The 15,205-nt window shown below is 41.9% G+C and overlaps 1 protein-coding gene across 2 annotated transcripts in view; it reads right to left on the bottom strand.

The window, feature by feature from the left end:
* Positions 1-15,205, bottom strand: part of LOC125020228 (retinoic acid receptor beta-like) — a 166,909-nt gene that overhangs the window by 47,686 nt on the left and 104,018 nt on the right. For both annotated transcript variants that reach the window (XM_047605548.1, XM_047605549.1), the window contains one exon: positions 12,925-13,073. In XM_047605548.1, coding sequence (XP_047461504.1) covers positions 12,925-13,073 — 149 coding nt within the window. The remainder of the gene's footprint in view (positions 1-12,924; positions 13,074-15,205) is intronic.

Here is a 15,205-nt window from a genome sequence, read left to right as displayed (position 1 = left end):
TTATTTTTATGGTGAAACCAAGAAACTGTGAATTTGTGACATCCTAAAACTTATCAGCGCCAACCAGTCAGTGAGTATACTTGGCGACTGTTCCAACACAACATAGCATAGCTTACTGGCCCTACCAGATCAAGAAAAGCGGAGCTCCGTGTTCTTTTATGGTTTACAACCCTTTATATTCCCCAAAACATTTCAAAGCCTATAAAGTGCAGTGGCTGGCAAGAGGCCCTTCTGAATTTTCTAAATGTCAACAACTTGGAAATAAATGCTTTTTCAACAACAAAACCCTTTTCTTCTATATTCCACATGCACACACGTCCCCTCCAGTGAACACATTAAAGACTGAGTTTGTGTAGTTGTACAAGCTAAAAGCTGACATTTTGGAATGGGGACAGCAGGGATGTTGTGGTTCACCTGCTGAACCAACTGGAAATACAGAACAACAGGAGAAAAGAGGAGCCCAGACTGCACAAAGACCCACATTGTTACTGTGGCAAACGTGAAACCTCAATAGATAAGGCGCAAAACAGAGGAGCAGTCAACAGCTACAACACAGAAAACAAGACACAGCTCTCAGACCCCCACTCCTCTCCTCTGTTCCTCTGCACGTCAGCTCCCCTGAAACCCAATCAGTGCTTATCTATTCACCCGAGCACCTGAAGAGCACAGATGGACCAGGAGATACAGTAGAGATTGAAAAGCGAATAAGGGGAAAGTAGAAGAGAGAGGGCAAAAAAGAAGCGAACAAGAGGAGGAAGAAAAGGGAGAGATAGCTTGTGAGAGGCCTGAACAGACTTGCTGTGTTACTCACCCGGCTGCTCTGAATAGCTGTAAAGAAAGAGTACTGGAGACCGAGTGAGAGGCATAAAAAGAAAACGGTGGAGAGAATTAGGAGGTTTCAGATCACCTGGTCCTCCACAGACACCCAACTGTGCCCCTATTCTTCTCAGCATTCTGAGCTTCTCTTTCGACCAAAGACCTAGCGAGGGCCCCTGGAACGAGCCGAAGCCGTCTTTAAGCTCACTCGCTTTCTGATGGGAGGCCTCTATTCTGCATTAACATCATCTGTGTGGTCAGACCTGTCGTTGACCCGTCCCATCAAGTCTACACCGATGGTTAAAGTGCCATTTTGCAAGCCTTTGCAAAGCCTGCAACATCTTCAGTAGGATTTGGGGTAAAGTTTTGAAAACCTTTTAAGTATTTACTCAAACCAGTAAGTATGTGCTGTCGGTAAATACTGACTCCAAATGTCTGTGAAAACCTACAAGTTTGACTTAGGGTCTGTATTATGGGTTGCACGACTTCAGATGTTTATGTGATGAAGGTCAAGTGGACACTGACCAGTCATCGAGGACATCACTAATATACACACACAGTAGAAAGTAATGCTTTGCTACAATAAAATCTATATTCATGCTGGGAACAGACAGATATGTATAGCCTGTATAAAAACAGGCTGCAACTTGGCACCATCTGTAGCATTTAGTAGTACTCCACAGCAAGTTGTAAGAAAGGATAATGTAGCCACATTAAAAAAAAAAAAAAAAAAATGCAGTATTTCTCTGAAGTCTTCTCCGTATACCTAAAGGTCTAATAACTTTAACAATAAAACCCACCAGCAAATTGTTGTTTGGTGAAGTTCTTAATTAACTGCTGTTGGACCATTCCTCTGCTATTAGCAGATGACTTTTCAGATGAGTGTGCCTTGCAGTTGTACTTTAGTTGTATTTCAGTACTGACTTATGTATTTTGCACGTCTTGGTAGTAGGGTAGGGCTTCCACATATTCCATATTTCCACACACAATGAACCGCTGCACTGTTATGACCAACTGTGCTACTACCCACTGGCACTCAAGGTAAACCATGCATGGTGGGGGACATCACATGGAGGTGAGCAACCACTTCACCAGTCAGTCTGGGCAGGTGTTCACCTTAGTGACTCTCAAATTGTTATGGCCTCATTACTGGGTCAGAGAGTCTGAAATGGTAAGGCCTGTTGGGGTGGTCAGGGTCTTTCGTGGTGAGTACCTGTTGACAGAGGTGTGAAGACATACAGTCCATGAACTGACAAGGTGTTGGGGATGTGCTGGATCAAATGTGATTTGCAGCAACACCAACTGGCACCTTAAAAGACTTAAAGGATCTGCTGCTAACGTTGTTTTGGCAGATACAACAGGGCATCTTCAGGTCTTAAAAGATTTTTTGTAGCGGTGGCCAGATGAAGCTACTTGGGGTGGCACACAAAAACAAAAGGTCAGCTGGTACTGTCAGTGGCAGTGGAATCTAGTGTCAGTGAGTCAAATCCAATATTCCTCATCTCATCTTCTACTACCTCACCAGAGTTGCGGGGGTTACTGGAGCCTATCCTAGCTGTCATCAGGCGAGAGACGTGGTACGCCCTGGACAGGTCTAACACAGAGAGACAGACAACCATTCACACTCACAGAGTCAATTTAAAATCACCAATCAACCTAACAAGCACGTCTTTGGAAGGTGGGAGGAAACCAGTGTACCTGGAGAAAACCCACAGAGACAACATGCAAATTTTGCAACACTTTCCAAGCTTCTTATATATGCAAGTACACTTTCTTGTCAGTTTTGTCCACTCTATCGCATATGCACTATCCACTATGGGACCAAACAAGAGGCAATACAATAGTTTGACCAAAATTAGATAGTGGCTTTCTGTGGCTTTCTGTAGCGCAGGTTCCATGAAGCTAGATTTATGCTCCTCCATCAGGCTGTAAGTCCGTTGGATATGCCATAGCATGTCAGCTGTCAGCCTTCCCAGAAATGCAACTACACATCGCATTATCACCAAATGCATTAACAGTGACTAGTCTGAAATGCACTTCCCCGGCAACATCTCCCAGTGGCCAACTCATGCCTCTCTCTCAGTCAGTTTGTCATTGTACCCCACATCTGTTATGGCATCTCCATCCCGGTGATCCATCACTCCATCAGTGATGGATCACTGGGATGCATTAAAGAGTAATGCATACCAGTGATTTGTTGTTCAACATTTATAAGCTATAATTCCAACATGACCTGCTCAGTTCTAGCTGCCATGGGGTATGTGAGAAAACTCAAGACAGCAGCATAGATATCACACTACCAACTTGCGTTGTAGCGGCGTAATTATGAAAAGATTCAGACGTACTAGCACAAACGTATAAATACTCACAACAGCACTGACCACCCATGTTGAGTCTGTTTATTTGGACTTTACCTGAACTATACATTGCACTTTGCAGCTTTTCAGTTGGTAAAGTTTTAGGGAAGTCGCAGCACTTTTGAATACTTGAGTAGTGTCTCCTCTCCTGCTGCATGTCAGCCTTGACTTGTTCAGTGCTCTGCAGGCGGAAGGTGCAGCCTGCATTGAGCTCTTCACTGACACTGACTGATGGCATTTTGGGATAACTATATCTCATAGAAATTCTATAGGTGTCTACGGTGTATAGCTACTGAACCCTTTGGAAAAAGTACAGCAACTGCACACATTTATGTATTTGAGAACTCTTCTGCTCTCATGCATTTGCTGCATTTCCTGCATATTTAGTTTGGTGAGATTTCTGAGTTAACTCAGCTGAGATTGACCTGCTTAATTGTGTTATCCTCTGAGCGGACTACTCGCATTACCTTCAAAAGTAATGTAAAATGGTGCAAGGTCGCCTTTGGACGCTAGACGCTGGCTTCAAAAAATTCTTCCTCCAAGGACTCCCATTAAAAAATATAGAATTGTATTTATTTGTATTTATTCGACAACATTAAAACCACTGGCAGTAGAATTAAACAACATTGACCATCTTGTGACAATTTGCTGTTCTTCTGGGAAACTTTTGGACCTGGCATTCATTCATGTCAATGTTACTTAGACACGTACGCCCCAGCTAGACCAGACCAGACACCCCCACCCCATAGTAATGATACTCCTCGAGGGCAGCAGCCATCCACAGAAGCCTCTCAACCCATAGGACCCAAACCCCCCTGTTCCCACAGTCTAAAGATTATAGAAACTATAATCTGGCAGCAATTACATTTATTCATTAAGTGTACTGGGGTTATTTACTAAATCATTTAGCTCTTAAAAGCGTTCGAAGTTTATAGAAGACTTTGATTGCTGCCACATGGCAAATGATGGGATAATAGTTGATATTTTGACCGTTGCTTTCCCCAACTCCTGGCTGTTGAAACTACATTAATAACTGAAAAAAAAAGTCTATTACAAATTTCATTGAACAGTAACATCTGTAAGACTCATTGTATTCTATTTCATAGTGTCTTCCCAATTAATTTATTCATACAAATAATCCACTACCAAGGACTCAGTATCCACATCTGAAAACCTGTGAAAACGTTCAGCAGTTAAGATGACATTGTTTCTACTCAATACACTTTCAGCATCTCAAAGTAACACATTCACATCAAAACATTTTGCAACTACACCACGCAGCCAAAAGATCATTTGACCGATCATTACGTAACACTTGGGTCAGAGTTGTTTTGCACTGGTTATGTATCTGCCACACTGAAACTGAAACTCACTTAAAAAGTCAGTTAAAACACATCACTTATTTTGTTTCATTATGGTCGCAGATTGAGTCCATTATGCAAAAAGAATCCCACTATTTTGGCCAGCAGATGTCGCCGTCTTTGATAGCGTCAAATATTTCCGAACCACTTTCAACAGAATTGTATCATTGTGATTCCAAGCTCCAGAAAGCTTTGTTTGCACAAACAGGATTAGAGCAAAGGATTCACTGCCTCAAACAGAGATCTGAAATACAGGCATACTACATTGAAGGTTTACAGATTTCAGTATTTTCTGTTTCAATACATTAATTTCAATCATTTTCCATTGCCATTGTATACCGTCCCCCATACAGTTGTCACCCTTTGTGTTCAGTTTACGTGGTAGGCTGTTATCACATTACTTTCCAGATTAATTAAAATCCTCACTTTTGAAAATCCACCTGCGACTCCTCATGCCTGCCAGCTCAGTCGGTGACAACAGATACGTAACAGTGGTTCTTATAGTTCCGGAATACCCTCAGATCCACCACCTGGTGCCACCTGAGCTGCTGGTTCAGCAGAGACTAATCCCTTCATCTAAAACACACTACATACTTCATTAGAAGGGAAGGAATGGAGAGGATATGGACACCAAGCTAAGAGCAAGAGTTAAAAGGTGAGTGGCTTGACCTCATTTATGTCACTTCACTGTTTGTAAAGGTTACAAAGAAAAGTGTCTAAAATCATGTCAACGCTTAGGTCCAGAACAAGAACTTTTTACATGTAAGTAACTAACTAAAGTAAACTAACAAAGACAAACACTGTAGGGACTGTTATATTAGTTGACGTGATTATTAATTTTACACACACAAAGTTTTGCAAACTTTTAAATCTGGTAGATAAACAACATACACCTACATTGATGAGCCACAAGATTAAAACCACTGACAGGACAATTGACTGACATTGATCATCTTGTGACAATTTATTGTTCTGGCGTTAATTTGAGTGGATGTTATTTGTCCAGCACCCACCTAGACCAGACCAGGCACCCCCACCCCATAGCAATGACACAACTGAATGGCAGCAACCATCCCCATGCAGACACAGACACACACAAAAACACACAGTTTAGGAATAACTCAAAAAAACATGAAAAACAGCACAGCATTGGTCAAGTATCTGTGGGATGATCCACAGAACTCACTCACCTAATGGGACCCACAGGCCCCCGCTAACAACATCAGACGACAGGGCACCAAGTCCATTCTCTGATGAGTCACAACAGTTTTGGAGGCACAAAGGAGACCTACACAATATTAGGAATGTTTTTAAGCCTCATTTCTATAGCAAATTACTTGCAATTAAACATAATCTGTAAGAGAACGGTTGTTCTTTCTGTCATTTGACTTAGGAAGCTGAGCTGATTGTCAGCCTGTAATTACCCAACAAAGAAACACCTTCACACATTGGCAGAGAGAGTAGTCATTCCCCTGACCAACAGCACAGGAGAATCTAGACCCTAGACAGCCTGTGAAAGCATACATCAGTGGTGTCACTCGTCTGCATACACCCACAACAACAACTCTGTGAAAGCAAGGGCACACTTCATACACTCCAAATATAGAATTCAGCTACGGAGAGCCACAAAAATGAATTGTAAAAAATTTACAGTAAAAGATAATGCAACTTATCAAAAGTTGAAGTCAGAAGGAAGGCACGGAGAGTTGAACTGCAGGGAAAGAAACTTGAGCCGAATGACATCAGCAGTAATTTCGAGTCAGAAGGCATAAGCACCTGGGTGGTATTGTTCCATGGAAAATGTGCCGCATTTCCAAAACTATAAATAAACTGACCAGCCATTTGACGTGTTGCAGTAAGAAAAAGCACGTAGGGCTCATTCATCTTAAAAGTCATCTTGTGTAAGGCAAATAGGTTCACCTCCGACGTATTTACATTGTCATCTAAAGAACTGAATGGTCCTTCAGGCTGTGAGAGCAATGAAACTACAATTTCAAGCACTTTATAAATATATGGGTCCAGTCATATATATATGATAATTACATTATATATATATATATATATATATATATACACACACACACACACTCTCTATATTTAAATTCCACCACTCTTTGTGATTTCCAGCATGTGGACTCTTTTAACCGACTATCTACACGACTGAAAAAGACACGAGGCACTTTCACCAGTTGAGCAGAGGATTGCACTGCAGCTGCAGGGAGAGCAGAGCGATATCGTGGCACAACAATCATATCTATTTCCCATCACACTTCTCCCGCGCTGACCCCCTCTGTTTGATTTTTCTCTCTCTATTAGCGCCGGGGCTCCTTTTATGTTGTACACCGTTGACAAATCACATTATGGAGTGCGTGTTAGCACCGAGGGGAGCTGTATAGATTATGATGACAGGCGGAGAAAGGCCCCGGCAGATCCCAGTCTTCTTTTCACTCTCCGTCTCTGCAGTAAACTGTCAGCTCAACCGGGCTCTTCATCATCAGCATCCTGCAACAACAGCTGACAGCCGGGAGTAAATAAAGATATGAAGAGCTCTTGGGAGGAGGAGGCGGCTGTGGATGTATGGGTTAAGTGTGGGCAGGTATACTATGGCAAACAATTGCGTTTTTGGATCAAAGTGGTCACATTGTCGACTCGGGGGGTGGGGGCAGATGCTATATAATACTAACAAGAAGATTCATGAGCACACGTTCAAACTCTGAAGTAGAAATATGCAGATTCAGTCTTGTTACCACTTTTATAAACTTCTGCATAATTTATTGTTGCAGCGAGGCTGTATTTTTGGTCTTGTTTATGTGTTTGTTAGTCAGCTGGGTATTTTAAAACCACGACCAGCGCGCAAAATATCCTCTGACAATAGCGGGCGTTTCATGCTGCGCACGGTGCCTCAGCCACACATTCACTAAAATGTAATTATTCGTCCCATTTGAAGAAATATTTCTGCTTTAAAATATGTGAGTTTAAAAAAAGAAGTTTGTCTTTTTTTCCCTTCTCTCCAGAGTCCTACACGTCTCAGGTTTTTGTAAACTCCTAGCAGAGCTGCATCTACAATTCTATACACAATTCTCAGAATACCTGCAATCCAAAGCTCACGTCAAATCAAACTGTATGCAAGTGAGTTAAGTAAGTACAGAACTAAAGCTGATTCGTCCAGCTTAACAACTAGGGATATATTGGACAATAGGCATGAGCAAAAGCAAGTATCACCATTAACTGTCACATTTAACTCAGTTTATGTATGAATAAAAGTTTTGAATACATTGGAGAGCGAAATTATTTGCACCGTGTGTTTGGTTATCCCAGTTCATTATCAAGGCAGAAAGGAACTATACGGGGTTGTTCTTCCACAGTAACACAAATAAATAAAGTCTGAGAGTTGTAACCCTAAATCAAAGCAGGCAAAATCAGAAGCAGATACGCCTTTCACTTTGCGCTGCTTTCTCACAAAGTGCAAAAAATAGAGAAAACCCAACCCAACCTGAGGTTTTACGCAAATCTATATAAAGTTGTCACGTGTCTTCGTACATTTGCCGAGATTTGTACTAATCTTCTCATCTTACTCTGACAAGGAAAGGAAGAAAGCAGTAGTATTTTTCACCATGATCTTAAACCATTTCCTTAAGGCACGTACATGTACATAAAAGGAGATACTTAGTAGTTGCAATGCTTTGCAAAGATTAAGACTCCAAATAAATTTTCCGCTAAAGGGCTTTCACATTTTCCTTCTCTTCACCACATTGGTATGTCACAAAGCACAGCAAACCTGACATAAAACAAAACAAAGAAGTTCACTCTATACACTATTAAGAGTGATATTTTTCATATAAAGATGGAGGATACATTCATTTTGTGCATCTGCTATTTAGATATAATGCGTGTGGTCAAAGTGGCACACTAAAAACTGGGCTGTTAGGAAATCCTAAGAGTAGGTGAAAGTCCTCCAACACAGCACCCCTGCTTCCCTGCTTGTGGGTTTGCGGCGGATCAGCAGAGCACCGAGGCCCGGTTTCCAGAAAGAGAAGTGTTTCTATCCTGGTGTGAGCAGTCTGAATTGTGTTTTTATTCACAGAGGTTATGGTCCCTCGCTTGTCAAACCAGTTCCATCAGACTAATCCTGCTGTGTCAACGCCTCAGGACCCAACAAGTAGGAGAGAGCGGGTGGGGGAGTGTTGAGGGCTCAGAGTTTTGTCTTGGTCCCCAAAGACCTGTCAGCGCTGACGACACGCGTACAGAATCGGGCAGCCTTGTCTTTTCTGGACATTCCGGGGGCTTATGCAAAGCGACCTTAAGACGTCATTTTCTAAACTGTTCTGCATCTAATCTAAAAAAGGAAACTAAATCATCTTTTTTCCCCTTTCACATAGAGTAGTTAAACTTGATTAGAGCACTGAGAGTAAATCAGAGTGGAAAAGTGTGTGGCTGTAAAAACAAACATTTAAGATTCCCAGTGTGCCTTTCATATTACACTTGACATTTTAATATATCCTGCTTGCTACTTTAATTTCTATGGCATAATCTTTACAATAAAAGGCCCTCATTCCATCCAGAGTCATTTGGATGTGAGGCCGTCATGTAAATCTTCACTTGTGTTTGGCTGAATCCACCCTTCTGTTCATATACCGTGGGAACCGTAACGCTCTGATGGAAATAATGACAAAATGCTAATGTTTACAGGAACATGATAGGCGGCATTTCCTCATACTTTGAAAGCCACCTACAGCAAGATGAAATCCTTTTTTGTTTTCTTAACGTGTGCAGGCAGAAGCCCTGCTCAGGTTACAGGAACTTGTATCAGATTTGTTCTGTAATTCTCAATACGGGCCCACGCTACCTCTGACACGTTCTGTTTTTTGTTTTTTTGTTTGTTTTTTTCCACCTGGAGTTTTCAGAAGGACACTGTCCCTTCTGAGCAGGAAGTGTACGAGGTGACTAGTCGTGAAGGCTGCCGTGACTTTAGAGGATTTCTTGACTTTGGGTCAACGCAGATGAGACTGACATCTGTTGCATATGCATGTGCGTCTGGGGGGCCCATATGGCTGCACCCTGTTTTAACAATTCAAATCAGCTCTGGCCAAACTGCTCTTCTGATGAGGCTGGGCAACACATTAAGGCAGAAAAACAGTAACATTGAGTTAAATATCAAAATAATTGGAACATTTCAGGATTTGAGCACACAAGATGTTCGGACATGTATAATAAAGACAAAATAGTTCAGATTATACACCGTATCTACACTCCCTTACCAAAATATTACACTAGTAACTGTCCTGCACTCAATCCCCATTCATGACGGTTCTAATATTCAGTTTCTGTTGAAGGTGGTAATTCAACTGGATGAACGAATTAAATTCCTTATGTGTTTCTGTTATTTGCAAGGCTAGCACACTGGCTAAAATTTGTATTGTCAAAGTAAGTAGTTCTACAAATCACAACCTCCAAAGTGAAAACACAGTTGTATTCAGCACTATAACCTTCACAACTTTCACCAAGCTGAAAGTTTGACAGTACATTAGGATGCATTAATTTTCACTGGTATACCTAACGAACTGGCAAGAGCGTGTCTCCTTTGTCCAGGGGTCAGATGTCTTTGAGTTGCCTCCATCCATTGAAGCCGTGTCGGGATGACACTCTGTTCAGCTGTTCTACATACGATTGTGTGCCTTAACTTTCCAGCCAAACATTGCTTGCGTGACTTTCTGTAAATGACCTAACCTACAGTGGAACATGCAGGATGGACTAAATTTCAACAGTGGCTTGGCACCGATCATTAGGCATTCTGAGATTAATAGACATTTCATCAGAGATTCATTCATTTATTTTAATTTTGTATCAGTTTCAGAGAAACATTGCAGGTTTAGTGTTAATGTTAAGAATTTAATAATGATAACTAGGTTATTTCCAATTACCAACATCAACATACTGATAATTCAACCTGAATGTTTTAACACCATTTGTCTATAATTGTCTTTTTGATCTGATTCTGTTGATATTTCTCTCTTTCTCTGGACGATATGCACAGTCTAACGTTTGCATGTCTTCAGTAATAGCTTACATGACCGGTGGCTGTATATGAAAACATTTATTAAAACTGACCTAAAAATTCTGCGTTACTGTTTACGTGCGTTACTGATTCCATTTTTATAAGGGCTGAGAAAAATCAGCAAATGCTTGAGTGCTCATTAGTAATAATTCTATTTCCTCATTTGAGACCGGCCTGTATAGTGGCTTTTTATAGCTGTGCATATGAGCATGAGTTGCATCCAACAAGTGTGCTCTCACGCTGCCATCCACAGAGCTTACAAAGTGTACACACAGACACACTCCTTGTCTGTCTTTGAGTCTATTTGTGGCTCTAATTGGCGCATTCACAGGGCAGCAAAAGGCTCCTCTTGCTGGCTAAATGCCTACAGCTGTACAGCATGCTTGGTTGCATCTGTGCAATAGAAGGGACTTGCCCCTTGCACCGCAGACAACAATGCCTTCGCCATAGAGACAGAAACGCAGCGTAGGAATAAAAAAAAAAAAAAAAACTGTAATCCGCTGCCTAATCCGCCTCAGTTCAGATCGTGGCAGAATGGCCTTGATTTTTTGACATTCGGACTATTTTTACACCAGTGTTGTGTGGCAGGAGCAGATGCATGGAATGAAACAATACTGTGAAATACTCTCACAGCACTTTCACTTCATTCGCCGCCTTCATCTGGCATTAGGGAAGAGCAATCTGCACTCAGGATGCTCAGTCCCGCAGTAATGTGATCCAGTTATGTGATGATTTTTCACATATGTATCACTGCGTTCTAGGCTATTGTGCGTATACCACGCTGTGCACTGTACAGACATCTCAGCGTTTTTTCTCACTGTGGGATTCCCTTAAAGTGATGCCAGAGCAGACTGCTTATAGGTCATGACAGGCCACAGTGATGAGGCTTATATTAGCACATAAATGGCATGGGAGTCCACGGAGAACTTAGTTTGACCCAGAGTCTAGTGAGTGAGCCGATCACCACCTCCCTCTGGGCCAAAAACTCCAAAGGATTCCTGGCATACCACTGCTACAATTACAGAGGCGGGCCGGAGATAGGACTTCACTCCGTGCAGGGTGGCTGCCTGTGAGAAAACTACATCACCTGGAAAGAAATTATATAGCCTGCATTTGACTAATGCATCTGGTTTTCTTCGAAACACCCAACGTACGTAATTGCTCCACCAATCCAAGTTTTCTACATCCAAAAGGTTCATGTTAAACATGTTAAAACGTGTTAAAATCCAGACTTGGCAGCCTGTTCACTGACTAGCCTACTGAATGTATGGGTGTCTACGTGCATGCAGGTGTGAGCGGTTGCCTAGGAACAGCTGCTACTGGAACTACGAGAAGACAGACAAGTGCTGGCAAGGCTGATGTCGGAAGGAATGTCTAAAAGTGGAACATTTGAGAACGACAGACAAAGACCGAGCAGCAGAAATATCGTCACATCTTAAAGGAACAGTGCAGCCTATACATACACATATATATATATATAATTATAAAACTAATCGTGGTTTCTCAATTACCTAGTATGGCTTTTAGTCCGGCCGAACCAATCAAAGGAATTTACTTAATGGGCATCAATGCACACACACACACACACACAACAAAAAAGAGCACAAGTAAAGTCAAACATCTACATAGTAAATTACTCCTAGAGGAAAATGAGAAAGCAATGTATGAAATGCACAGGTCAGACAGTATGTGTGCAGCAACAGTGAGTTAAGTGAGCGCGTTTCCTCTATACCAGTACCACATTTCAAGAAATGCGGTGACAGAAAATGCAAATTGATGCCAGTTCGCGCCAGGTCTCCAGTTGGTGCCATTATACCATTGCAGATGCTCGAGGTGCAATGAGAAAATGTCACCGCAAGAGCAGCTGACAAATCTCTCTGTGAAACACACTGTGGCGATTGGATGTCTGATACGTTCATGTAATAACGTGAAGGAAGGCAGAGTTCCCTCGTGATGCTGTCGACGGGAAATTAAAAAAGTATAAGTTTGGAGGAGTAGCGCACAGATAGTTCCTTTAAAACCTCCATGCCATTGGTGCAAGCTGCTGAAACTGAGCCACACCAAACGCCAAAAGACAAGAATACAAAAGACCACAATAAGGGGTGATTTTCCCTTTTCATTGCAACTCCAGGATCTTTCAGAGTAGTAAAAAAAGGAGATGAAGAAATAGAAATGATGGTTTGTGCAAGGAACACAACAATAAGTATAAAAAGGTTTAAAACACACACAAATCTTGAAGAAACCCTTATTTATTAAAAGAGCAGATAAAGGCTGGTGGATGAAATCCTCCTCGCTAAAAATTGGCCGAGGTTGTGTCGAGGTGCGGGAGTCCTACCTTGCAACCTTCGCATGCACTGACACCATAGTGGTATCCGGAGGACTTGTCCTGGCATACGAAGCAGGGCTTGTAGACTCTGGGAGGGGGCGGTGGGGATGGCGGGCTGGGGACGAGCTCCTCAGAACTGGTGCTCTGTGTTTCAATGGCTGCAGGGAATGCAAACAAGAGGAGGGAGATGAAGAGGTTTGTTCTGAAAATGACTAAATGTTTCAGTTAGACATCTGGAACTAGAAAATGCACACCAACATTTTAAGCTAGGAAACAAGGCATTCAAAGTTGACGGGGAAGTCCAGCCTCTGGGTCGTACTGCAGCTGCTACTCGAGCTACAATGCTAATGGTATAAGCAACAGAACACTACGGTTTGGCTGCGGTTCCAAGGCCTGTGTGCTGTTGTTTAGGCACCTGTTGTACAATTTAATATACTCTGTAGTGATTATGAGGAAATTTAATTTTTCTTTCTGAACAGCGAGGCCCAAACCAAAATAAACTTACCATATATGTAGTTTTCTTATTTTCCCTTCAAAACATGTAATTGTAACAAGGCTTTCTTGGTAATATCCCTGTAATTTTCCACCAAATACCAGCTGAGGTTTACAAATTATGAGAAAAAGTTTCCAAGAAAAGAACCCATTAAACAGAGATTTTTAACATAAAGCAGTCACGCCGTTTAGAAGAGGTATTTAACATGTTTACTGGGAAATGTAACTCTGTCTTATGTGCATTTTTATCTGGACGTCAGAGTCTAGCAATCACAGCACATTTTTTTTTTTTTACCCTGAAATAAAAGCATACCAGGCTTTGACTGGATTCAGAGTCCGAGCGGCTATCCACATGAACACAAAATATCTGCATAGAAAATGGAGAGCAGTCTCTCCAGCATCTCTGCTGATTAGATTACATTCTTCCGTACTTCATCAGAGCAAACTCAATTACTGATGGTAAGGGACCAGCTCTTATAATTACTGGACCCTCGTCCCTGCGTGGAATTCCCTGGCGGTTTAATCTAATCTTCCGCTATATTCACCCTGTGTGACTTTTTGCACATGTTGAATTTGCAGCTTTGCATTCGGCAACTTCTGTGGCTCGAGGGAAGACTTAACCGGTCTGCGACACATTCAGTGCTGTAAGCAAGGGATAGAGGTTACCTCCGTAATAAAAGACAAGAAAGGACAATGAACACTGAGGTTAATTAGAATGAGATGATGTATAAATCAGATAAAAATCTACTTTTTATCTTGCTTTGAGAAGGAGCCTGGCAAGTAGAAGTCTGTGAGTTGTTATGAAACAGCGACAGAATCGTCTGCTTCCAACTTCTGCAGCATCTTTAAGCAGACTTTCATAAAGATGACATAATGGTGCTGCTTTAGGATTTAGAAAAGTTTTGTTGCCGCAAAGTTCAAGCGATGCTCGTCGGAGGATAATCAACTTCACTAGGGGATGTCAGCCATGTTATCTCTTCCTACTGTAAACAAGTGCGGTGCAACCAGGTTTCTCTGATGAGGACAGACAGACAGACATTGGTTATCGTTGAAGTCGGGTCATTTCATTTCTCCAAATGGTTTCCCCTCTGTAGCTGGCAGAGAGCAGGCAGAGGCAGCTTGCACATAAAGCAGATGTATGTTGAGTCACTGCGCTGGAGACAAGCCAGTTGTCTGACACACACACAGTCATCTGATAGGGGAGGAGGGAGAAAACAGACACTTTTGTTCATCTATGTGCACATATAATTAATACAGTGCAAGCTCGAGCTAGGCTGGAGCTTCTTTTAGGGCAATGTGGAACACCTGTTTCTCTGGACTGTTTGCTAATGTAACCAAATGCTCTGCGTAAACACGTTCTATCAAGTGTCAAGAGGAAATTTCTGAAACTTGTTTTTTACACTTTCTACATGGAATCTTGGGCTATGTTCTATCAGGTAGTGATACTGCACCTGAAGCTGTTTGTGAAGGCCACAAAAAAAACAAAAAAACAAACACAACAGAAGAAGAACAAGCTCTGTACTGGCTAGCATTAGCAAACGGTTATCAGTCAACGAGATCACGTCGATGACTCACATTGACGGAGCAGTGACAATTAGTGTTTGTCTTCGTAGACAAATCACAGAAACAAGACACTGTTTAGACACTGGTCCAGTTCCACTTGGAGAAGTTGACTTTTCAACAACTGGAATAAGTCTCTAAGGTTTCAGTCCATTATTCCTGCTCCTGCACTCCATTTACTCTCTAATTTCAAATCCCTATCCAACCCTGAACCCTTAAGCGTTAATTTCCATCTGTA

The sequence above is a fragment of the Mugil cephalus genome, chromosome 14 (genome assembly GCF_022458985.1).
Source record: "Mugil cephalus isolate CIBA_MC_2020 chromosome 14, CIBA_Mcephalus_1.1, whole genome shotgun sequence".
NCBI classification, from domain to species: domain Eukaryota; kingdom Metazoa; phylum Chordata; class Actinopteri; order Mugiliformes; family Mugilidae; genus Mugil; species Mugil cephalus.
Note: the sequence above shows the minus strand (reverse complement) of the source record. Positions and strands in the feature narration are given on the sequence as shown.